Source organism: Budorcas taxicolor, chromosome 12 (genome assembly GCF_023091745.1).
Source record: "Budorcas taxicolor isolate Tak-1 chromosome 12, Takin1.1, whole genome shotgun sequence".
NCBI lineage: Eukaryota > Metazoa > Chordata > Mammalia > Artiodactyla > Bovidae > Budorcas > Budorcas taxicolor.
The window spans coordinates 16,537,424-16,563,779 of NC_068921.1; the positions used below are offsets into that span (position 1 = coordinate 16,537,424).

General features: G+C 39.6%; 1 protein-coding gene across 1 annotated transcript in view; it reads left to right on the plus strand.

Annotated features, from left to right (window-relative positions):
- The window catches only part of LRRC63 (leucine rich repeat containing 63), a 29,599-nt gene extending 8,904 nt beyond the window's left edge, over positions 1–20,695 (plus strand). Inside the window, exons 4-9 of the mRNA XM_052650364.1 lie at positions 2,789–2,949; positions 7,834–7,932; positions 11,976–12,112; positions 17,979–18,062; positions 19,010–19,249; positions 20,452–20,695. Coding sequence (XP_052506324.1) covers positions 2,789–2,949; positions 7,834–7,932; positions 11,976–12,112; positions 17,979–18,062; positions 19,010–19,249; positions 20,452–20,695 — 965 coding nt within the window. The remainder of the gene's footprint in view (positions 1–2,788; positions 2,950–7,833; positions 7,933–11,975; positions 12,113–17,978; positions 18,063–19,009; positions 19,250–20,451) is intronic.
- The last annotated feature ends 5,661 nt before the right edge of the window (positions 20,696–26,356 follow it).

The following is a 26,356-nucleotide window of genomic DNA, read 5'->3' on the forward strand; positions in this document are numbered from 1 at the left end:
GTAGAAAGGTTTTAACCTTTCTACTGGTTTTCAGTAGAAAGAAACAGGCAATAGGATGAGAATTGCACATTCAGATACTGGAATTTTCAAACAAGGATTTTAAAATAATTGTGATTACTATGTTGAAAAAAAATAGTTGGAGAATTTTATCAGAGAACTGAAATTTTTTTTTAAAAAATAATCACATAAAATTTTAGAACAGGAAGCATAATATAACAATTTAGTGATTCAATGGATGTGTTTAGTAGGAGATGGTGGCTCAGATAGTAGAGAACCTGCCTGTAATGTAGGAGACCCAGGTTCAATCCCTGGGTTGGGAAGATCCCCTGGAGAAGGGAATGGCTACCCACTCTAGTATTTTTGCCTGGGAAATCCCATGGACAGTGGAGCCTGGCGAGCTATACTCCTTGAGATCTCAAAGAGTTGGACACGACTGAGTGACTAACACTTTTCAATCTCACACTTTACACAGAAGAACACTCCAACCATAAAACTTTCTTTTTTCCTCAGTTGCATTGAGATATAATTCACATGTAACTCTGTATACATTTAAAGTGAACAGCACACTGATTTGATACATGAATATATGGTAAAATGATTACCACAATAAATTTAGTTAATATCCATCCCTTCACAATTTTTTCTTGTGATGAAAATTTTAAACTTTACTCTCTCAGCAACTTTCAGATACACTTTCAAATATATGTGTATAATATCATTAACTGTAGCAACCACAGGGCTCTCTGCGCACGCTAGCCTTCTAGCCGCTCCTGTCCCTATCTGTGACATAAATCACCTTCTGGGTGTCCTCCATGTCACATGCGTGTGTGTGCTTAGTTGCTAAGTCGTGTCCGACTCTTTGCAACCTCATGCACTGTAGCCCACCAGGCTCTTGTCTACGGGATTCTGCAGGCAAGAATACTGGAGTGGGTTGCTATTCCCTTCTCCAGGGGATCTTTCTGACCCAGGCATTGAACCCTCAGCTCCTGCATCTCCTGCATTGCAGGCGAATTCTTTACCACTGAACCACTGAGAAGCCCCTCCATGTCATAGGCCTGAACAAATCAGGTTAGCATCTCTAACTTACAGAGTTTATTCCTCTCTGATGTTTCCCTCTTTAAAAGTTCCAGGTGAGTTTTAGCATCCTCAGATCCTTCAGAGATCTGTCAGGGAATTTCTAACCACCTCTGCCACCTCCATCTCCCTAGCTTTCAATCAGAAACCAACTGTGTGAGCTTAGCCATGAGTGTGGTTGGACAGAAAGCAGGCCGCAGACTTATGTCTTCACTCATTCTCCATTCCTGTTGCTCTCTTCCCTCCCACAAGACAAGGAATCTCTGTATCACATCATACATCTTCATTCTGTGGCTAACTTTCACATCTGTTGACCTGAAGTGGGTCTATTTTAGAAATTAACAACTGAACATTGTTTTCTCTGGTCTAGCATGCCCCATTTCTTTTTACTGAAGCATAATATAAGAGCTACTGAGATGATAAAATTTGTTGGTGCAAGTAATACAGCAAAAATGGCTGGGAATGTAAAATATATTTCAAAATATCTTCCTGCCACTCCTGGGTGTCTGCTTAAATAGGCCTTTTTTTTTTTTTTTTAAAGATAGTTCTGTTTATTTTTGGCCAAGCTGCATGTGGGATCTTAGTTTCCCAGCCAGGGACTGAACCAGCACTCCCTCACCCCCTGAATTTGAAGTTCAGAGTCTTAAACACTGGACCGCCAGGGAAATCCCTTGAGTAGACCATTCTTGAGGAAAGGTGAAACTCACAAGGATCATGATAAAGTAAATGCAGGTGGTTGCTGTTTGGCTACTTCTGAGTTTTAGGTTTTTATTTTCCTTTCCCTGTGTGAGGTCTTCAAACCGAGTTACATAGGGTATTGGAATCATGTGTCAAGGTGATATTAAGGAAAAAGCAAGGTTGCGCCTTGGGATGTGATCTCTATCTGAGATATGTTTATATGATGCCCTGTCTTCATTTTATGAAGCAAGTTGTTTGTCTAATTCATTGTAAAATCAGATATGTTTATATATAGTATAAAAGTCTGATGGAATCTAAATTATTGAGGTAGAAATCTATTAGCTTATGGTTTTTTTTTGAAAGACAACTGTGCTATCTGATATTAAAAAGTTTGGTCAGTAGAACCAACTGAGGTTGGGTGGATGAAGGTTGTAGGGAATCTTGAACATGAGGTTTGAAGATTTAAAGGAATCTCTTCCAAAGGATGTATCTAGGTAACCTACTTCTGTTGACTTACCAGGCTTTTCTGGTGGCTCAGATAGTAAAGAATCTACCTGCAATGCAGGAGACCCAGGTTTGATCCCTGGGTCAAGAAGAGCCCCTGGAAAAGGGAATGGCTCCTTCTTCCAGTATGCTTGCCTGGAGAACTCCGTGGACTGAAGAACCTGGCAGGCTACAGTCCATGGGGTTCCTAAAAGTCACACACAACTGAGTGACTAACATCTTCACTTTTCACTGCTATCATAGAAACTTCCCTGGTGGCTCGTTGATAAAGAATCTACCTGCAATGCGAGGGACTCAGGAGATGCCTGCAATCCCTGGGTTAGGAAGATCCTCTGGAGAAGGAAATGGCAACCCACTCCAGTATTTTCGCCTGGGAAATCCCATGGACAGAGGAGCCTGGCAGTCGCAAACAAGTCTGACATGATTCAGTGACTAACCAACGACAGCAATAATTGTTACAGTACAAATACCTTTTAGGTTTCACTCTAAGTGATGACACATTTATGTTTCACGTTTGTTTTGTTTTATTTAGGTAGCATTAAATCTAAAAAAACAGATCCTACAGTGGTACCTGTCGTACAAGGTGAAGGTTTCAAGACTATTGTGGCAACACACTATGAAACAATACTAGCCATGACCAACCTGGCCATAATAAACTGTCAAGTTCATGGAAGAAATGCACTTAATCTGAAGGTATGCTTGGTACTTTTAATGGCAATTTCCTGTTGTATTGTCAGATATTTTTTCTTTAGGTTTCCTAACTTAGGTTACTCTCCATGGTATTGAAGGAACAACATGAAGCGGTTGGGGTGACGGAGCTGCATAGTAAGAACAGTTTTGTGTTCTCTTGAAGTTAACTTGGTATCAATCCAAGCTAGATGTTTTAAACTTAGGATGCCAATTTAATTTTCATGGTAACCATTCCTAAGGCGCTGTCTATAAAATATACACAAAAGAGAATGAGAAAGGAATCAACATGACAGATTACAAAAAATTAATTGGATGCCAAGGAGGTAGTAATGGAGTGAACGAGGAATAGCAACAACAAAATTCTAGAAAGGTAAAACCATGGTGACAGTAACGCTATCAGTGCTTATAATGGTTTTGGGGGAAGGGAGGGAAGCATGAACAGCAGGAGCAAAGAGGTTTTTTAGGGAAGTGAAATTATCCTGTATGATTTAATATTATCATAATGAACACATTTCATTATACATCTGTCAAGACCCATAGGATATATGACACAAACTTTGAACTCTGACATAAATTTTGGATTTAGGTTGATAATGATATGCTCATGTTCAGTTCAGTTCAGTCGCTCAGTCGTGTCCGACTCTGAGACCCCATGAATCGCAGCACGCCAGGCCTCCCTGTCCATCACCAACACCGGAGTTCACTCAGACTCATGTCCATCGAGTCAGTGATGCCATCCAGCCATCTCATCCTCTGTCGTCCCCTTCTCCTCCTGCCCTCAATCCCTCCCAGCATCCAGGTTCTTTTCCAAGGAGTCAACTCTTCACATCAGTGGCCAAAGTATTGGAGTTTCAGCTTTAGCATCACTCCTTCCAGTGAACACCCAGGGCTGATCTCTTTTAGAATGGACTGGTTGGATCTCCTTGCAGTCCAAGGGACTCTCAAGAGTCTTTTCCAACACCACAGTTCAAAAGCATCAATTCTTCGGCGCTCAGCCTTCTTCATAGTCCAACTCTCACATCCATACATGACCACTGGAAAAATCATAGCCTTGACTAGACTAGTGCTAATGTTAGTAATGTTCAAAATTCTTCAAGCTAGGCTTCAACAGTATGTAAAGCGAGAACTTCCAGATGTTCAAGCTGGATTTAGAAAAAGTTCAGGAACCAGAGATCAAACTGTTGGATCATAGAAAAAGCAAGGGAATTCCAGGAAAAAACTTCTACTTCATTGACTACGCTAAAGCCTTTGACTGTGTGGATCACAACAAACTGTGGAAAATTCTTCAAGAGATGGGAATACCAGACCACCAAACCTGCCTCCTGAGAAACCTGTATGCAGCACAAGAAGCAACAGTTAGAACCAGACATGGAACAAAGGACTAGTTCAAAATTGGGAAAGGAGTACGTCAAGGCTCCCTGTATATTGTCACCCTGCTTATTTAATTTCTATGCAGAGTACATCATGCAAAATGCTGGGCTGGATGAATCACAAGCTAGAATCAAGATTACCAAGAGAAATATCAACAATCTGCAGATGATACCACCCTAATAGCCGAGGGCAAAGAGGAAATAAAGAGCCTCTTGATGAGGGTGAACAAGGAGTGAAAAAACTGGCTTAAAACTTAACGTTCAGAAAACAAAGACCGTGGCATCTGGTCCCATCACTTCATGGCAAATAGAAGGGGAAGAAGTGGAAACAGTGACAAATTCATTTTCTTGGGCTCCAAAATCACTGTAGACTGTGACTGCAGCTACAAAATTAAAAGATGCTTGCCCTTGACAAACAAGCTGTGACTAGCCCATATAGTGTATTAAAAGAAGAGATATCACTTTACTGCCAAAGATCTGTATAGTCATATATGGATTTGAGAGGTGGACCGTAAAGAAAGCTGAGAGCTGAAGAATTGATGCTTTCAAACTGTGATGCTGGAGAAGACTCTTGAGAGTCCATTGGACTGCAAAAAGATCAAACTAGTCAGCCATAAAAGAAATCAACCCTGAATATTCACTGGAAGGACTGATGCTGAAGCTGAAGCTCTAATACTTTGGCCACCTGAGGCAAAGAGCTGACTCACTGGAAAAGACCCTGATGCTGGGAACGATTGAGAACAGGAGAAGAGGACAAAAGAGGATGAGATGGTTGGATGGCATCACCGACTCAATGGACATGGGTTTGAGCAAAATCCCGGAGATAGTGAAGGAAAGGGAAGCGTGGCATGCTGCAGTCTGTAGGGTTGCAAAGAGCTGCACATGATTTAGCTACTGAACAATAGCAACGTTAGCCCATTGATTATAACAAAACATACTGGTGTGTGAAATGTTGATATTGGGAGATACACTGCTATGTGTGGGGAATAGATATGTGGAAAAGAAAGATCTCGAATCAACAACCTAACTTTGTACTTTAAGGAACTCGATTAAGAGAGCAAACTAAATCCAAAATTAGCAGAAAGAAGGGAACAACAGAGATTAGAATGGCGATACATGAAACAGAATAGGAAAGCAAGAGAATCAAAGAAACCAAAAGTTAGTCCTTTGAAAACATCAACAAAGTTGACCTTTAGCTAGACTAAAAAAGAAAGACAGAAGGTACGAATAAATAAAATCAGGAATGAAAATGGAAAAGTTACTACTGGCTTCAGTAAATGGGATTATAAGTAAACACAGAAGTAAATGGTATTATAAGAGAACAGTAGGAACAATTATATGCCTGCAAACTAAATATCCTGGATGAAATGAAACATTTTCTAGAAAATCACAAATTAACAAAACTGACTCAACAAGAACTAGAAATTTGAGCAGACACCTAAAAAGTGAATAGATTCAATAAATAATCAAAACTTCCAAACAAAGAATGCAGGACCGAATGGCTTCATGGGTGAATTTTTTTGATTGTTTAAAGGAAAATAAACATCTATCCTTCTCTAAAACTTCCAGAAAATAAAAGAGGTAGGAACACAACCCAATTCCACTGCTGAATAGAGGAATTCCACGTCACAAAACAATTCTTGGACACCAGCTGGGTGTTCTACAGTTCTACTCAGTTCTGACAGTATCTATCCAGAGATAACATTGGGTTCCACAGGGAAGGTGCTCAGTCCCGCCAGACTGCCCTCCACTTCGGACACCAATCACAAGCCCAGGATGTTGACCTGCGATTCTGACCAACCAGCTACAGATTGGAGGTTCCAAGGACCCCCTCCAACTCAGGATGCCAATCATAAGTTGTTACCTATACTTCTGACCACATCCATGCTAAATCGCTTCAGTCATGTTGGACTTTATGCGACCCCATGAACTGTAGCCTACCAGACTCCCCTGTCCGTGGGATTTTCCAGGCAATAATCCGGGAGTGAGTTGCCATTTCCTCCTCAAGGGGATCTTCCCACCCCAGGGATTGAACCTGCGGCTTTTACGTCTCCTGCACTGGCAGGAGGATTCTTTACTGCTGGTGCCACTGGGAAGCCCCATACTTCTGACTGACAGGCCATAAATCAGAAATTCTCACAACCCGCTTCTTGGCTTCCATTCATTTCCTAGAGTGGCTCACAGAACTCAGAAAAGCGACTTACTTACTTGATTACTGGCTTATTACAAAGGATATTAAAGGATATGAATCAACAGCCAGATGAAGAGATACATAGGGGAAGATATGAAGAAAGGGTTCAGAGGTTCCACACCTTCTCCAGGTGCTGCTCTCCCCAAATCTCCATGCGTTCACCAGCCTGGAACGTTCCACACTCTGTTCTTCTGGTTTTATGGAGGCTTCATTCATGGGTATCATTGACTAAATTTTTGACCATTGGCGATTGAGCTTAGTCTTTAATTGTCCCCCTCTTCAGAGGTGAGGAGATTGAAAGTTCTAACCTTCTAATCACATGGTGGGTTCCACTGATAACCAGTCTCCATCCTTAGGAGCTTTTCAAAAGTTACTGCATTTACATAAAGACAGTTGTGCTATAAAGGGGGTTGTTATGAATAACAAGACACTCATTTTGCCTTCATGGCTCTGAAACAACTTCAGGAACTGAAGATAAGGAAATAACTACTGTGGCAAAAAATGCTCCCATTGCTCTTACTGCCTAGGAAATTCCAAGGGTTCCGGGAGCCAGTAGCCAGGAACCATGGATGAAGTGCAACTGTATATAAGAAATGTATTTCGGTCTCTCAGATGACCAAATATATTTTTTACTAAGTAAAAATATCACAATCCAGAACACATTTTATGCTATCAGTATAACCCAGATATCGTAGGAAGTTGAAGACACCACAAGAAAACTATGGATCAATAATACCCTTTGTTAATTAATTAATAAAATTGATAAATCCATGATATGATTAAGAAAAAAAGGAACTCTAAACACCAAATTCAAAACTTAAAAAGGAGAAATCATCACACTTTCTCAGACATTAAAATAGAAAATAACAAAATAATACGAACAATATTTTCCCAATAAATACAACAACTGTGATAAAATGGAAAAATTTTAGTCCAAATTAAGGCATACATTTTCCTAAGTCAGAAATTAGCATATTTAGGCAGTTAAAAAAATCTTAGATAGATTAATAAAAAGATAACAGAGAAATAGAAGTAGAGACATGAAAAATAGGGGGTAAAGAGAATTAAATATAAAATATATTTATTTCAGCATGTAGTGGACAGTCAACAAGTGTTTGCTTGCTATTAGTTGAAATAATGCCTGTCACACATATAACACTGTATTTATTACATGCATAAGTACTTGGTAGTTTTTCTATTTTGTTTATTTGCATATTTAAGAAATTATTATCATGAAAGGTTAAAATGCTCATCTTTTTAAACTCTCGTATAAAATATTTTGTGCATGGTAAATAATTAACTTTTTCTCTTGTCACTTTCTTCTAGGGCTTTTTTCTCCTAAATTGTCCAGATCTAACACCTTTGGCTTTCCAGTTGGTATATCTTAATTTATCATATAATAACATCTGTGACTTCCCCACAGAAGTAAGTCCATTTTATTATTGTATCAATTATCATAATTTCTTACTATTTATAATAATTATTAGTTTAAAATAGACACTTATGGCACCTGGGAGTTACTGTAAAGTAAATGTATTTTGGATTGCACCCAAAAAGGCTTACTTTCAAAAGTACCAAAAGTATAGTACATTTTTCTTAGGAAGTCCTAATGACAAAATCCTCAAAGACTGTGTTATAGTCTGGTTCTCAAATATGTTCTCATAATTAAACAATGCATGTCAAATTATTTTTTTTCCTGATTCTGAATAAAATCTAAGATATACCTTATCTATGTTAATTGGAAGCTTTAAAGACGATCTTTAGTGACCAGGTAATATGATGTTGTAACAAGTATTAATTATCATAGGCTGAATTAGGATAATCTGCTCAGTAAACATACCAAGGATAATCAGATATGGGAAGAGGTAATTCAATGTCATTTTATATAAATATGCTATTATGACTAATGAGGACAATTATAGCCATTACTTTCTCCAGGGGGTCTTCCTGATCCAGGGATCAAACTCAGGTCTCCTGCACTTGCAGGCAGATTCTTCACCATCTGAGCCACCAGGGAAGCTCAGGACAGATTATGTTTTCTGTGTCTTTCAGTCCAGTTCAGTTCAGTTCAGTCGCTCAGTCGTGTCCGATTCTTTGCGACCCCATGAATCACAGCACCCCAGGCCTCCCTGTCCATCACCAACTCCCGGAGTTTACTCAGACTCACGTCTATCGAGTCAGTGATGCCATCCAGCCATCTCATCCTCTGTCGTCTCCTTCTCCTCCTGCCCCCAAACCCTCCCAGCATCAGAGTCTTTTCCCAGTGAGTCAACTCTTCGCATGAGGTGGCCAAAGTATTGGAGTTTCAGCTTCAGCATGAGTCCTTCCAGTGAACACCCAGGACCGATCTCCTTTAGAATGGACTGGTTGGATCTCCTTGCCATCCAAGGGACTCTCAAGAGTCTTTTCCAACACCACAGTTCAAAAGCATCAATTCTTCGGCGCTCAGCTTTCTTCACAGTCCAACTCTCACATCCATACATGACCACTGGAAAAACCATAGCCTTGACTAGATGGAACTTTGTTGGCAAAGTAACATTTCTGCTTTTTAATATGCTATCTAGGTTGGTCATAACTTTCCTTCCAAGGAGTAAGCATCTTTTAATTTCATGGCTGCAATCACCATCTGCAGTGATTTTGGAACCCAAACAAATAAAGTCTGACACTGTTTCCACTGTTTCCCCATCTATTTCCCATGAAGTGATGGCTTAGTCATTGTTTAATTGGTCATAGGGTATTTTACTGTTTCATGAATTGATTTCTAGAATATTAACTTTTAAAGCAAATTGATTTCCAGCAAACTGACTTGCTTTCTGTTTCAAATATGCAGTATTGAAAACATACATTTTCATAATTTCTCTATAATGTTGTGTTTTGCCTTTTCATCCTGTTCGTGGGGTTCTCATGGCAAGAATACTGGAGTGGTTTGCCATTCCTTCCTCCAGGAGACCACATTTTATCAGAACTCTTCACTATGTCCCATGGATTAGATGGTTAGGTAGCATCACCGACTCAATGGACATGAGTTTGAGCAAAGTCTGGGAGACAGTGAAGGATGGAGAAACCTGGCTTGCTGTAGTCCATGGAGTCACAAAGAGTTGGACATGACTTAGCAACTCAACCCTGCTTATTTAACTTATATGCAGAGCACATCATGAGAAAGACTGGACTGGAAGAAGCACAAGCTGGAATCAAGATTGCGGGAGAAATATCAATCACCTCAGATATGCAGATGACACCACCCTTATGGCAGAAAATGAAGAGGAACTAAAAAGCCTCTTGATGAAAGTGAAAGTGGAGAGTGAAAAAGTTGGCCTAAAGCTCAACATTCAGAAAACGAAGATCATGGCATCCGGTCCCATCACTTCATGGGAAATAGATGGGGAAACAGTGGAAACAGTGTCAGACTTTATTTTTTGGGCTCCAAAATCACTGCAGATGGTGACTGCAGCCATGCAATTAAAAGACGCTTACTCCTTGGAAGAAAAGTTATGACCAACCTAGATAGCATGTTGAAACTTTGCCAACAAAGGTCCTTCTAGTCAAGGCTATAGTTTTTCCAGTGGTCATATATGGATGTGAGATTCGGACTGTGAAGAAGGCTGAGCGCCAAAGAATTGATGCTTTTGAACTGTGGTGTTGGAGAAGACTCTTAAGAGTCCCTTGGATGGCAAGGAGATCCAACCAGTCCATTCTGAAGGAGATCAGCCCTGGGATTTCTTTGGAAGGAATGATGCTAAAGCCGAAACTCTAGTACTTTGGCCACCTCACGTGAAGAGTTGACTCATTAGAAAAGACTTTGATGCTGGGAGGGATTGGGGGCAGGAGGATAAGGGGACGACAGAAGATGAGATGGCTGGATGGCATCACTGCCTCGATGGACGTGAGTCTGAGTGAACTCCAGGAGTTGGTGATGGACAGGGAGGCCTGGCGTGCTGCGATTCATGGGGTCGCAAAGAGTCGGACACAACTGAGTGACTGAACTGAACTGAACTGAACTAGCGACTCAACAACAACTGTGTTATTATTTTTACTAGAAGAGTTACTTTTTCTTTTTGAGTATGTCACACTAGTTTGCTTAATTTGACTAAGACAAAAATGACAAGAATTCCTGAGGAGTATAGGGATCTTAGTTCTTCATGTTAATTTTAACCTTTCTTCTAAACAAGTTATATGTGAGACATATGGATCTGTCAAAGAATACTTTAACCACTAAAATGTATAACTGTACGGGAGATTTTCTGTTGTAAAATATAAAGTGCTCATTTTTAAAGTGATAGAAATAAGTAGAACTTGCCATTAAAAGGCAGATCCGTGTTGTATAGCTATAGATAAAATATTCCAATGAAAATGGCAATATCCAGACTTGGAGGTGCTTTACTAGGGCCAGGCAAATGATGCCAAGTTATTATCTTAGTGTGAAATAAGTGAATAGAAGACCAGAGGCTGGCGTAAATGTGGTGACTGGATTCATTACAAGTTTCATGAAAAATTCAAGGTGGTAGATGCTGGCAGAGGACAGAGCCTACTGAAATAGTTTAGGATAGAAAAAAGTAAAAGCAAAAATGGTAAATGTAACAAACCATACAACTATTTACTTGGTCTCCTTTCTTCTCTTAGCCACAAAATCACATACAGTGGTAATTAAATAATGTATTGTTAGGTCTGTAACATGTATGAATGTAGTATGTATAACAATTATAGTACAAAAAAGGAAGAGGGCATAGAGCTATTCAGTAACATTTCCATATCTCACTGGAATTAGTGTAAATCTGAAGTAGATTCTGATAAGTCAAGGAGTATATTACCAGGCTTAGAGCAATCACTAATAACTGGGGAGAATATAGTGGGGAAAAAAATCATTAAAGTAATTAAAATGCTATACTCTAAAATACTCAGTTGATGCAGACAAAGACAGTAGATGACGAACAAAAATGACAAGACATATGGAACACTGCAAGTTAAACTATGATGTAAACCCAGCCATGTCAATAGTAGTATTAAATGTGAATACATTCAAACACCCCAATCAAAAACTACAGTGTGTCAGACTGGACTTAAAAAGACAAGCCCCGGTGATATTCTGTCTAAAGTAGATACCCTTAAGAGAGAAAGAGACAAAGAGGTTAAGAGTAAAAGTATAGGAGAAGATACATCACACAGGTATCTCTTACATTCCTCATTCTTTGCATAGTTGCTTCTTACGAAACCAGGAGATTGATTAAACAGGATGATCTCCCCATTTAGAAAAGGAACATCCTTGAGTCAAGGATATATAAATATAGTAGCTGCACTATCTCACCAGATCATAGATATGAATGAGGGTTAGTTATTTTGAAGGCTTAGCAAAGGTACTTATTGAGATATGTGATATATTGAGAAAAATGAGTGTCAGCTACTGATTTTTCTGCTTTGGTTCAAAGGGTTTATTGTTCTACTCATGTTTATTTCTCTTTTCTATTCCTTAGATATATTGTCTTAAAAATTTGCAAATACTGAATCTGAGAAATAATCCTATCAAAGAAATCCCTTCTACAATTCAACAACTTAAGCTCCTTAAATCTTTGAATGTTGCTTTTAATTTGATTACCACTCTTCCACCTGGGTAAGGTTGATAGTCTGAGATTATAAACACAGAAAATAAAGAATTTATAATTTAGAAAATGATCAATCTCCCTTTTGAAAGCAGCTAGCTACTTTTGAGCCATTTGATAATAATTCTTCTGCTCCCGTTAGGGGACTTGATTCTTTTTATCTTATTAAAAAAAAACAACCTATAAGCTACATGGATGGCAATTGATGTGGGGGTGGTAACTAGACACGCATTATCTGAGTGTGGATGAAGTCATCTAAAGAAGCTCGGGGGAGAGCCTTATACCTATCCCTGGGGAGCCTCTTTGGATATGGAAAGAACTCTGAACTTGGAATTAAGAATTCTAGCCTTAAAATTGAGAACTCTGTATTTGATCACTTAACCATTCTAGACCTCAATTTCCTAATCTATAAACTGAGAATCTACCTGTATGATATCTCAGATCCTTTAAACTCCAATAAGAATGTTGACATATGGATATAAAAGAGATGGATTTTTTTTTTCCACGTATGGACTGGTAACTGTTTAACTCCTAATGAAAGTTTTGAACCAAAACCCTAACCAAATGCCAAAACAAGGTATTTCTTCTAGTTAGAGTTTAACAAACTGAATGTAAGTTAAGGGCAAAGAGTTAAGACAGGGACTCTTAAAGAGTTGAACAATGTTTTGCAAAAGAGGGTTCTTATAGTAATTAAGAATGTACATCAAAATTTGTTTATAAAATTGTTCATCTAGCATTGTTTGCCATTAACAATCCAACAAGATCTATATTCATACATTGTAAAACTATTCAGTCATTAAAAAAATTAAAAAGTATATAAAAAATTATATCATTACTGTGTAAAAATACTTATACATATAAGTATTATATAATACTCTTGCCTCTTGAGAAATCTGTATGCAGGTCAGGAAACAACAGTTAGAACTGGACATGGAACAACAGACTGGTTCCAAATAAGAAAAGGAGTACGTCAAGGCTGTATATTGTCACCCTGCTTATTTAACTTATATGCAGAGCACATCATGAGAAAGGCTGGACTGGAAGAAACACAAGCTGGAATCAAGATTGCCAGGAGAAGTATCAATAACCTCAGATATGCAGATGACACCACTCTTATGGCAGAAAGCAAAGAAGAACTAAAAAGCCTCTTGATGAAAGTGAAAGCAGAGAGTGAAAAAGTTGGCTTAAAGCTCAACATTCAGAAAACGAAGATCATGGCATTCGGTCCCATCACTTCATGGGAAATAGATGGGGAAACAGTGGAAACAGTGTCAGACTTTATTTTATGGGCTCCAAAATCACTGCAGATGGTGATTGCAACCATGAAATTAAAAGACGCTTACTCCTTGGAAGAAAAGTTATGACCAACCTAGATAGCATATTCAAAAGCAGAGACATTACTTTGCCGACTAAGGTCCGTCCAGTCAAGGCTATGGTTTTTCCAGTGGTCATGTATGGATGTGAGAGTTGGACTGTGAAGAAGGCTGAGCGCCGAAGAATTGATGCTTTTGAACTGTGGTGTTGGAGAAGACTCTTGAGAGTCCTTTGGACTGCAAGGAGATCAGCCCTGGGATTTCTTTGGAAGGAATGATGCTAAAGCTGAAACTCCAGTGCTTTGGCCACCTCGTGCAAAGAGTTGACTCATTGGAAAAGACTGTGATGCTGGGAGGGGTTGGGGGCAGGAGGAGAAGGGGACGACCGAGGATGAGATGGCTGGATGGCATCACTGACTCGATGGACATAAGTCTGAGTGAACTCCGGGAGTTGGTGATGGACAGGGAGGCCTGGCGTGCTGCGATTCATGGGGTCGCAGAGTTGGACACGACTGAGCAACTGAACTGAAGTGAACATATAAAATATATGAAACACACATAAAATGTATTAATAAAGAAAGAATCAATCCTAAGGGAGTAAAGATATTGCATTATGGGTTTTATTTTTGTTTGACTCCTCTATATCTCCAGAGTAACATAAATTGTAGTGCCTTGCCCTGCCTTGACACGAGAATCCGCCATTTCTCTTAGGAAATCCTGTTTCCTTTTTAGTTGGAGGATGGTATTTAAAAAGCAAGATCTGGGTGCTGGATAGTCCAGTTGCTACTGGAATGATAATGCTTGTAGACACTCTCAGTGGCCAGAGATAAGTACCTGAAGTATATTAATCTGTGTGTACAGACATGTCTATAATTGTTTCTGTGTGTACATATACACGTATGTACACACAACTTACCCTCTGAAGTCATGCAGGCGTGACTGTAACAAAGGTTAAAAAAAAATCTTAATTTTTTTCTCAGTGGATAACAGGAGAAAATTGACATAGAAAATTACCACTTTTAACTGACAGACTGAAAGTTTTGCCTTGCTTTTTTGATACAGTTTGATTTGATTAACCAGCATCTTCTTTGGGAGAGAGAAGCTGTTTGAAATAAAGAACCTAAGAACATGCTTGTGAACATACTTACTTCATACCTGAAGTAAGAGCTGATTCTGGAAATGCACAAATTTCTTTTCCCTTATTGCTATCGATTAAAGATAGGGATTGAATTACTTTATGCCCATATATCTGAAGAACGGAGTGGTATGTTTGATTTCATACTAACTTGGATAAACTATTAATATTCTTATAGCTTCCATTTTTAAAAATCTGCAAATAATATTAATAGCAATGCAGTGGTCCAGTGACCACTAAGATCATCCTAAATTGCCACGAACACATGACAGCCTCTCAATAAGTAACAGTTATATTTCCATGGCAGTGTGATGTTATTACATGCAATTATTAATGCTGGCACAGTCTTCCAAGCCATCACCAGGGCTCTGGTTTAAGTAGCTCATTGCTCAATGATGTGCTGATAAATAAAACAATGAAATAAATGTAAAACATTCTATACATCCTAAAAATTGTGATAGATTTGTTACTGGTGGGGTATAGATTGTCAGACCAAACTGAGGATTTTTAAACAGGCTGATCTCTACAACAGATTGCTCTCTAAAATCCTATGTAAATGAGATAAATTTCATCTCTAGAGCCTATGAAGTTTCTTAATTAGCTTTCTCAGTGCTGCCTACAAGCCCAATTAAACATCACTATCAACAGGAATATATCATCAAAGATGAAAGCCTTGGATCAGACTAGTTTGCCTGTACTAAAGAAATAAAGGAAGACAAAATGATTCTAGAAACTTACTGAGGTAAAAAAGTGAAATAACATAATTTTAAATAAATAAAAAATTGGAACAGATGGTGTTAATATTTTCTTTCCAGAGGTGAAAAAAGTCTAAGATGAACATTGAACTGAAAATGTTTGTCTTTTGTTTTTTTTTTTTGCTTTTCTATTTGATCTCATTCATTTCTCAGAGCAAATGATTTAAAATTAACCAGGATCACCACGCCTTTCGAACTATGATGCTGGAGAAGATTCTTGAGAGTCCCTTGGACTGCAAGGAGATCCAACCAGTCAATCCTAAAGGAAGTCAATCCAGAATATTCACTGAATGGACTGATGCTGAAGCTGAAGCTCTGATACTTTGGCCACCTGATGCAAAGAGTCGATTAATTGGAAAAGACCCTGATGCTGCGAAAGATTGAGGGCAGGAGGAGAAGGAGGTGACAGAGGATGAGATGGTTGGATGGCATCACTGACTCAATGGACATGAGTTTGAGCAAACTCTGGGAGACAGTGATTGGTGTCTGCAGTCTATGGGGTCACAACTGAACAATAATCACCATGCCTTTCATTCAATTGTGATTTCCTAAGTAGGCAAGGAGATCTAACCAGTCCATTCTGAAGGAGATCAACCCTCGGATTTCTTTGGAAGGACTGATGCTAAAGCTGAAACTCTAGTACTTTGGCTACCTCATGCGAAGAGTGGACTCACTGGAAAAGACTTTGATGCTGGGAGGGACTGGGGGGAGGAGAAGAAGGGGACGACAGAGGATGAGATGGCTGGATGGCATCACTGACTCCATGGACGTGAGTTTGAGTGAACTCTGGGAGTTGGTGATGGACAAGGAGGCCTGGCGTGCTGCGATTCATGGGGTCACAAAGAGTCGGACACGACTGAGCAACTGAACTGAACAGAACTGAAGTACTTTTGATGTGCTTGGCACCATGCAAAGTGTTAGATATATAGAAATGTAAAATTGAATCCTTGGCCTCCCGAATGTCACTGTTTAGGAGACAGACATTTGTCACACAGCATGACAAATTCTCTGACAGAGGTAAACAGAGAAGCACAGAAGAGGCTGCTCACCTAGTCTGAAAAATTCAGGAAGAGTTCCTTGGAAGAGTTGACTTCCAAGTCAAGACTTAAAAAAGGAAGCTATTTATCAAAGAGTCCATTTGGGGGAACTGGAGATATGTGAGAACTGGGCTAATTCAGGGAATTTTAGCAAATAAATCCTGGCCTGTATGTGAACATAGGGTGAGCTGGATGAGTAGCCTGGGGACAGATCATGAGGACCATTGCAATCCACACAAAAATAGTAGGAAGTTATGAAATATTCTGCTCATGGTGCTTTAGTTAATAATCATGCAAGTAACTTTTCATCTTTATGGAAAACAGGAAGGTATTTGATAAGAGCATTCACAAAGAGGGGATAATTACTGGGGATTTTGGTGAATGTCATACTCAGCCTTTCCATTCCAGTCTTCAGGAAGCAACTCCCACCTCCGCCCTCCAGGCAGGGCTCTCTGCCTTAGCCTTTGTGTTCTTTGGTTCTTACTTTTAAGTTCTTCACTTAATTGGAGAAGAAAATGGCAACCCACTCCCATATTCTTGCCTGGGAAATCCCATGGACAGAGGAGCCTGGTGGGTTACAGTCCATGGGGTTTCAAGAGTCGGAAACGATTGAAGTGACTGAGCACCATACTTCGCTTAATGGAAGGAAAAATCAAGGATATTTCACTAGGAAAGTCTTAATGAGACTGCACTGGGTTGAAAGGTGTCCCTCAAAAGTTCATGTCCATGCAGAACCTTAGAATGAGACCTTATATGGAAATAGGATCTTTGCAGATGTAACTGGTTAACAAGAAGTCATACTTGATTAGGGTGGGATTTGAGGGGACTCTAAATCCAATAAGTGGTGTCCTCATAAGAAGGCCACATGAAGACAGAGATGGAGATTGGAGTTATGCTTCACAAACCAAGGAACCCCAAGGACTGCTGGCAGCCCCCAGAAGCTAGGAGAGGGGCAAGGGACGGCTTCTTCCTCAGAGCCTCCAGAGGAACCCACGCTGCTGATACCGTGATTTCAGACTTCCAGCCTCCTGTACCGTGAGAGAATAAATTTCTGTGGTTTTAAGCCCACCCAGACTGTGAGAATTTGTTCCATCAGTCCTAGGAAACTAATACAGCAACCAATAAATACATATTTTTAAATATTGTTAAGAATTTCTCAGCATATTCTCAGGGGGCACAGTGATAAAGAATCTGCTTGCCAATGCAGGAGATGCTGGGGACAGGACATTTGATCCCTGGTCAGGAAGATCCCTTGGAAATGGCAACCCACTCCAGTATTCTTGCCTGAAGAACCGCATGGACAGAGGAGCCTAGCGGGCTACAGTCCATGGGGTCTCAAAGAGTCAGACACCGCTGAGCACAAGGAATTTCTCAGGTGGTTTTTTTTCTAGATGGGGCTTTAACCACTCCAAACATTTCTAATCAGTCTTAAGGGATAGATGAATTATTTTAGGACAATTATTGTAATTACACCATCTATAATGGAAACAAAAGTCTATTTGTATAAGTTTCAAGATCTTAAAAATATATGATTTCTCTCTGTACTTCTACCTACTAACTGAGGAATGAAATGATTTATATCCAGTAATGATAAGCATATAAACATTTTTACAATTCACTTTCTCTTTCTATTAAAGGCTATTTTGCTTGCATAATCTTGAGGAACTTGATATTTCCTACAATAGTATTGCTTTTATTCCAAATGATATCCAGAAACTCAGGTATTTTGCAAGTAGTAAGTACCCATAAGACATATGCCCCTTAAGGACAGAGCAAAATAAAGCTATTTACTTCTTTACATTCATTTAAAAATCAAACTATGTAAATATTATCTTATCTCTGAATGCCTTTTACTAGATTTTAGTTGGTTTCTAAGGAGAATTATCTTTAGTAAAATTTGATCATTTTATTTCTGCTTTTCTAATATTTTGACCAATTATTTAATTTCCTGTGTAAAAATCTTTGTATTTTCATAGAAGAATTCAGCCTGTTCATATTTGTTATGGCTGATATATTTAATTTTTTGCCTTCTGTTTAGCATTGTATTTACTGTCCTTTCACTTTCTCCTTTTCATATTTCTTTCTTTCCTTTTTTTTTTTGGAGATTTTTAAATTTCAAGATGCTATTTGTTCTCTTTTTTTTCCACCCTTGTTAATTTTGGAACTCCACTGAATTTTCCAAGTCTATTACTGGCTCTCTTTCCTTCCCTAAAATTCATAAACACATGTTCTCCTTAATATTTTATAAAAGCTTCACCTAACACAGTGGTCTGTCTCCCCCCATTGCTGCTTCAACTAATAGTTGAGACTTTTCACCTGAATGAAACAAAATGTATGTGTTGATGTTGAATTTGTCTATGAAAATAAATTTTCTTTGTATCCCTATTATACGTTATTTAGTATAACATTCACTCTTCTATGTTTATGATTATTTCTCTTTCCATAGTGATGACTTGTCGCACAAAATATGTGCTTTACCGCTACCCTTCACACAAATGCACTTATTTGCATAATATATTGGTTGGTTGCTTTTTAAGTTAAATCTCTGGATTTTAAGGAAATACTTGACACTCATATTTTATTACTACTAAGTTTTATACCAATTTTGGGGCACACGGGGACAGATGTCTACTTTTTCCTTTTAAAATATGATTTCCTTTGTTTGCAGATCACTTGAAAAATTGATGGTTGATGGAAATGAACTGACTAGTTTCCCACATGGAATTTTAAAGCTTAACCTGAAAAAAATCCTATTTGAGAATAATTTCACTAATCCTATTTTTTGGAAAGAGAATTCTATGAATAATCCACAACATCTTACTCAAATTACAGCTTTGTTCTTTCTAAAGAATAATCTACATGAATATTATAATGTGATCCCAGTGGAAATCCAAAAGTTACTAAAATGGTGAGCAAATTCTGAAGTCCTTTTTACCAAGATACACTTTTAAGCTTTTAAATACAGTTTATTATAGGGCCAGATGATAGTTTTAGAGTTAAACACACACACCTCACACCACACCACACATGCAAGTCTTTAGATTGTTCCTTCTGGCTTTTCTGGCATAATAATATAGTTTGAATTCAGCCTATCTTCCAATATTCTCAAGCTATTACTTAAATCTAAGGTGAGATACAGATTGTGGAGATGTAGCTGGCAACTTCTATACAGTTTTAGTTAAGTCTTTTCTGTGAACCACTAGAGGCTTTCCTGGTGACTCAACAGTAAAGAATCCACCTGCCAATGCAGGAGACTTGGGTTCAAATCCCTGGGTTGGGAAGATCCCTTGGAGGAGGAAATGGCAACCTGCTCCATATCCTTGTCTGGGAAATTCCATGGATAGAGGAGTCTGGTGGGCTACAGTCCATGGGGGTCACAAGACTCAGATATGACTGAACACATTCCTTTATTTTGTTTTGTATTCCCCGATTACTAATGCAATTGAGAATCTTTATTTTTCTGGAGGTTCTTGGACGTTCAAATTTCTACTTCTGTGAATAGTCCGTTCATGTGCTACTGTTAAAAGTACTAATGAGCCGGTGTCTTTTTTTAACTGACCTGTGAGCCTTTAAAAGTATGCCGGCGTGCATGTGTGCTCAATCATGTCTGACTCTGTGACTCCATGGACTGTGCAATATATATGGATCTCACAGACATGGAATATATACATGTGGATACTAATCCTATGCTAGGTTATAATAGTCCCTTTATCTTTAAAACGACATATATATTTATTTTGAGTGATAAATATAATACGTATTTATTATAAAACATTTGGAAAATACAGGAAAATTCCCTGTGGTCACATGTTAAATAGGAGCAGCTATACTTTCCTGTTTTAGAAAATTAGGATTATTTTATACACATTTTGTGGGAATTGTCCTTAGGGTGCTTTCTTGCTCTAAAGCTATACTTTCCTGTTCTAGAAAATTAGGATTATTTTGTACAGATTTTTTTAGCATTTACTTTTTCACTTGTGCATGTCAAATCCTCAGAGAGAGGGTAAGATCAATAATGAGAAAGGCCATGTTTCATACTGCTTTGAGTCTGACATAGCCTCAAGCAAAATGTCTTTCCTCTAGTAGACAGTGATGTTTCCTTCATTGCAGCACATCCAAATGTGAGTGGTGTCACGGTCCAATGTTCGGTGAAGGTTTTCGCATCATCCGATCCTGCGATGTTTTTGGAGTAACACAGCTTCCTGTTATATTTTATGTCTGTTCCTCTTCCTGCTATAAGAAAGTAAAGGAAAGCAACGTTGTTTTCGATCATGTTCCTGAAAAAAGAATATCTCTAAATCCTGAATTGATGAATCCTACAATGACTTATGAATTCCACTTTAAAAACCATTAAAGTCGATGTGTACAATCATTCATGTCTTTAAGAGTACAGGTTCTGTGTGGAGATGTCTTCTCACATGAATCCTCTTTGTAATCCTAGCTCCTTATGAAACTTTGTGATTGTTAGGGAATCTTTTCAGAATATTTTTTTGAGAAGGATTAGTAAAAAAAAAGTCTGAGGATTTCGAAAAAGATCTAGAAAATGTCTTTCAGAGCGTGTTTAGTATAAAAAGAAAAATGTTAAAATCCTTTGCAAAAAGGATTCATCTTACAATTGGTCTTTGTATGCATCCATTCTCAGGGATACGATAGTAATTCAAAGTCATCAGAGGAGTTTGAGCCTATATGGATTCAAAGTCATGCAGCCAGGTTCTCAATATTCGTGCATTTCTGTGGAAATTTGTCCAGTGCCAACTGTCTTAATTGTGGATTGCTTTGGGGAATAAAGGATTAATTCCAATACTACATTTACTTGTTTGAATTCATTACCCAGGCTCTTAGAAAATTGGTACCACCTTTCAATTATCTTGACCACCATCTCATAAAGCCTGAATCCATAGGCCCATGTCAGCATTCATTAGGCCTTCAGTAATGGTCCGGCAAGAAAATATAAGTACAAAATTACATTGCAAAGCAACATATGCATACAGTAGAACTTGAGGATTTAGAAATTAGTATTTGGTAAGAGGAAGGTAAAGGCATTTTGATACAACAAACAATTTAAGAAAGGCATAGAATTGTTTCATGTATGGCATAACTTTTAAGTGCAATTAAAACTAAAATGTTATTTCTAATGAAACCTGATGAGATGAACTTATTTTAATATATACAACTATATGGCACACAGGCTTAGTTGCTCCCTAGCATATGGGATCTTCCCAGATCAGAGATCGAACCCATGTCTCCTGCACTGGCAGGTGGATTCTTCACCACTGAACCACCAGGGAAGTCCCCTGCTTAGAATTTAAGGAGTGTGTGATGTCTCCTGGTCAGAGGTCACTCACTGGTGTCACTGTTTAACCAGGTTAACCATAACCTGCCCACAGAGGCAGTACTTTGGGTTTCATACTCCTGCCGTCCTACACCCTGAGCCTGGACTCTTGATAATCTGACCCGCATATACTGCCCTTCTTACAATACCCCATGAATGACATCTGAAGGTTCTCCACTGGGTCACTCACTGTCACTGAGATAGCAGAGGTGGGGGCGGGGAAGCTTCACCTTCCAGGGCTTTCTCCAGCCCTGGCTGGGGCAGTTGCGATGAGCATTCCAGGTGGTCCCCCACCCCCAGGGCTCTGCTGCCTGCAGGCTCGGGGGCCAGATCCCTTCTGGCTTGCTCACAAAGGGCAGACAGGTGTCCTGTGGTGAGCAAGCACTCCACAGCCCAAACACCCTCCTCTGGTAATGATCCATCCCTCCCCAACCTCTCTGTCATCCCACTTTCTGGCAGCGAGGGCTGATGCTTGGTTGGAAGGCCACATATATGCGCAGAGTTGTTCTGGCCAGCAGACACCACCACTTGGGCAGCTGCCATGCAGCAGGGCTGGTTGGGGGAAAGGAGTCGATTCTTTCCCCTCCCAAAGCCGAGATTCAGAGTCCGTCCTTCCAAAAAGGCCAGGAAAAGGTGAAAGGCCCAAAGCTCCTCCACTCAGTACAGGACTGCTAAGGTCCCTAATATGGGACCTGGCACAGAGTGAGGCCTCAGAAAAGGGTAGCTCTTACTTTTAATATCAGTATGTGGCTCCTCAGCCCCGGCCCAGTCGTCACTTCTGTTCCATGATGTCTGCCTTCAAGAGAGTTATGTTTGGGGTTTTTGTTTTTTCAAGATTTTTTTTTTAATTTGAGTCACTTTTAAAGTCTTTGTTGAATTTGTCAGACTATTGCTTCTGCTATTTATGTTTGTTTTTTTGGTCACAAGTTATGCGGGATCTTTGCTCACCAACCAGGGATGGAGCCCCTGCTGACTGCAATGGATTGCTCACACTTCACGCATGCATGCTCCGTTGTGTCTGACTTTGCAACCCCATGGACTGTAGCCCACCAGCCTCCTTGTCCATGGAATTTTCCAGATAAGAATACTGGAGCGGGCTGCTACTCCTTTACTTCAGGGGCTCTTCCTGACCCAGAGATAGAATCCGAGTCTCTTGCACCTTCTTCGTTGGCAGGGGGATTCTTTACCACTAGTGCCCTCTGGGAGGAAAAGTCAGCCACTGGACCTCCAGGGGAGTCCTATGGCTTGTTTTTTAAAACAGATTTTAAACTTCTTGACACAGTGATGCTTCCAGTTGATTGAATGTCAGTTGAGGATCTCTGATTATTTTTATTTGTTGTTTTCATTACATTGAGTAGGGGGAGATGATATAAAGATTAATGACAGAAAATTGATTCTTCTTTCTGTTTTCTCCAAGATGTGCTTAGTTAAGCCCTTCTAATCTTTAAAATAGGATTCCTTTGGCTAGGCCAGCAATGCAAATGTTCCCAGAGCAATTAATCTCAGAAATCCATACCTCCACAAATCAAGAATGCCAGCCCATTTTGACTACCTAACCACTTTTTCTAACATGTTTTGGAAATTTCTATTTCTCCACCAATAAGAATTGCTATATATTTGACCAGAAAATGGTGGTTGGGGAACATATATATGTGGGTGGTCAAAGGATTCAACAGGTCTTGCTCATACTTCCAGTGAGACCTGAAGATTAGTGGGTGTTTTTTGTTTGTTTGTTTGTTTGTTTTTGGTAAGGGAGGAAGAAAATAAATAATAGTCACATTCACTATTATTTAAATAAGACTTTCACACTAATGTTTTCCAGCTGAGTTCAAGTCGTCAGTGATTTATTGAGCACCTACTAGATAATGAGCACCATGTGCTTCATCTGCAATGCTCTCGAGACTTTTCTGGTGGTGGAAGTGGCTAAAGACTCCTCGCTCCCAATGCAGGGGACCTAGGTTCGATCCCTGGTCAGGGAACTAGATCTCACATGCTGCAACTAAGAGTTCACATGCTGCAACTAAAAATCCTGCATGCTGCAACTGGTGCAGACTAATAAATGAAAGAATAGTAAAAAGTTAAAAAAAAAAAAAACAGTCCTCAGATGTGGATATAAAGGGTTGTGCGGAGAAAGGGTCGAGTTAACCCGTGGCCACTGCTTCCGCTTTCGCTGGGTCCCACTTGCTCAAAAAAGCAGCTGCAGTGCCCTCACCATTGGGCCCTCGTGGCCCCATGGACAGTGCATGCGTGCAGGGTCCCTTCTGAGAGAATCTCCACCCCAGCTGCTTCTCCAATCGAAAAGGATATTTCCTGGCACCCAGAGTGTGAGAAGAATAAGGATAAGTCTCCTCAAAATGTCTCATCAGTTTTGAAATGTTGTTTGACCCTCCTTAACAATGGCTGAATATGTTTGTATGCATGCTAACTCGCTCCAGTCATGTTCAATTCTTTGCGACACTATGGACTATAGCCCGCCAGGCTCCTCTGTCCATGGGATTCTCCAGGCAAGAATACTGTAGTGGGTTGCCATGCCCTCCTCCAGGGGATCTTCCCGACCCAGTGATCGAACCTACGTCTCTTACGTTTCCGCATTGGCAGGCTGGCTCTTTACCACTAGAGCCACCTGGGAAGCCTGAATATGTTGATCACTTGGAAAAGCTGAACCAGTTAAATTTTTACTGTTTCAAAGACAGAAAGCTGACAGTAGGAAATTCTGCAGAAGCCAGAGTTGGAACTTTATGGGGACAACTGGCATATTTCTCAGGAATTCAGGCCACCTAACATAATTTTTAAAAGTTCAGTAAGATCCATGGGCTAATTTAAAACTGTACAGATAATCATCAGCTTGATTTTCTTCCTTTACTTTTTTTTTTTTAGCTCAATCCATATAGTTTTTAAGTTGTAGAAGGTTTTTTTTTTTGTACTAAAAAGAGATGCACACTAATTGCATTTTTTGATCCCTGAGTCACTCTTGCTTCGGTCATAAACTTTTAATTTAAGGAGTGAGGCACTAAAAAGTAAGAATTACCCATGTAATTTATAGTAATGCAAAACTTGGCCCAGCACACAGATCAATAGTCTCCATAAGGCCTAGGGCAGATACAGAGACAGTTACAAAAAGTCATTATCTAATTGGGAGATATATGCTCAGACACCAGATTTTCAGTTGACCTTAACTGAAGATTCTCTTGGCCCAAAAAGCACAATAATAGACAGTCCTTGAAACAGCATGCAGACAAGGGCACTTTTTTGTAACATCATGTGTCATAGGAAGAACTGTCTTAACCGGAACTTTCCAATTGCATTTTCCCTTTCCACTTGGCAAGAACACTGAGAAAGAGACCCCAAATGATCTCTAGTAGTCCTTTCGGCAACTTCTCAAAGAACCCTCAAACGACCCTGAATTTAGATTGCAGCTGCTTTCATTCCATTATAATAGCAGAGGCTGTTTGTTCCTCTGATCTGTAACCACGGGTTCTGTCTCTTTGACCCCCTTTTTACAGTGCAAATGGAATTACAGCTATTTGTATTTCCCAGTGGATGCAAGCAGAGAGCATGTCCTGTGTAAAAGACAAATAGGTTTTTAAAATAGGAAAACCATATTACCTTATATATGGACTTGAACTTGAGAAAACTCTGGGAGAGAGTGGAGGACAGAGGAGCCTGGCATGCTACAGTCCATGCGGTCACAAAGAATCAGACACGACTTAGCAGTTGAACAACAACAAATCACCTTATAATGGTAATGGGGATACCATTAAGCACCATCCCAGCCTGAGGATCTAATCTTTCAGTTGACAAGCAGAGGGCAGGTGAAGCCCAGGTTTCCCCTATACCCAGCTCAGAGGTGGAGGGGACAGAAGTCTCCAAGTGTGTGAAGAAGGCTTGAGGGTCCGTGATTGAAGACACCATTCAAGGTGGCTTCTAGGTGCATAAGAAGTTCCCTAAGAAGGACCCAGGACAAGTCGATTAGTCTGCCCTCCTCTTGCTTTCAGGCAGCCCTTCCCCATTCTGACCATTCCCTCTTTCTCAAGCGCCAGGCACCTAGCTCTCCATTCCGGAAACACTGCTTGCAATGCTCTCTTCCCTATTTTCTGGCAGTTCCTGTTGGACACTCACTGTACTCCCTTCCAAAACAGCCGAATTCTCTTTTCTTTCACAGCAGGCCTTGACTTGCTCATCCTAACCACAGCCCCATCATTACCAGCCAAGGCTAATCTGAACCTCCCTTCCTTGGGGGCCAAGAAGGCTGGTCTTCAAAGACCTTTGAAAACTTTCAAAGGGATCCAGAGCCTGATCCTACAAACCTGCCGCTTAGAAAGCTTTATCAGCTCACATGAAACAATTTCAGGCTCTGAGTGTTCGCTAGAATGCTCCCTCAGAACACGAAGACTGCCCTAAAAGCAATCCATCAAACTTATATGTGTAGTTTCATGTCGAAGAAATCCTTACCCCTTTTTATGGCAATATGTCTGAATTAAATTGAAAGTTCCAGTTTACATAGCTTTGAGACACTTAAAGAGACCTATTTCCAGAAGTGAATGGGCAGGGAGTAGACCAGAGATCTCATCCTAAAGTGGTATTTAGGTTTGCTCTGGAACATAGAGTAACAATACTCCAAATTTTCAGGACACCATATTGTAAAAATTGGTGATTTTTATCTGAAAAGGTTCTTAGTTTTTC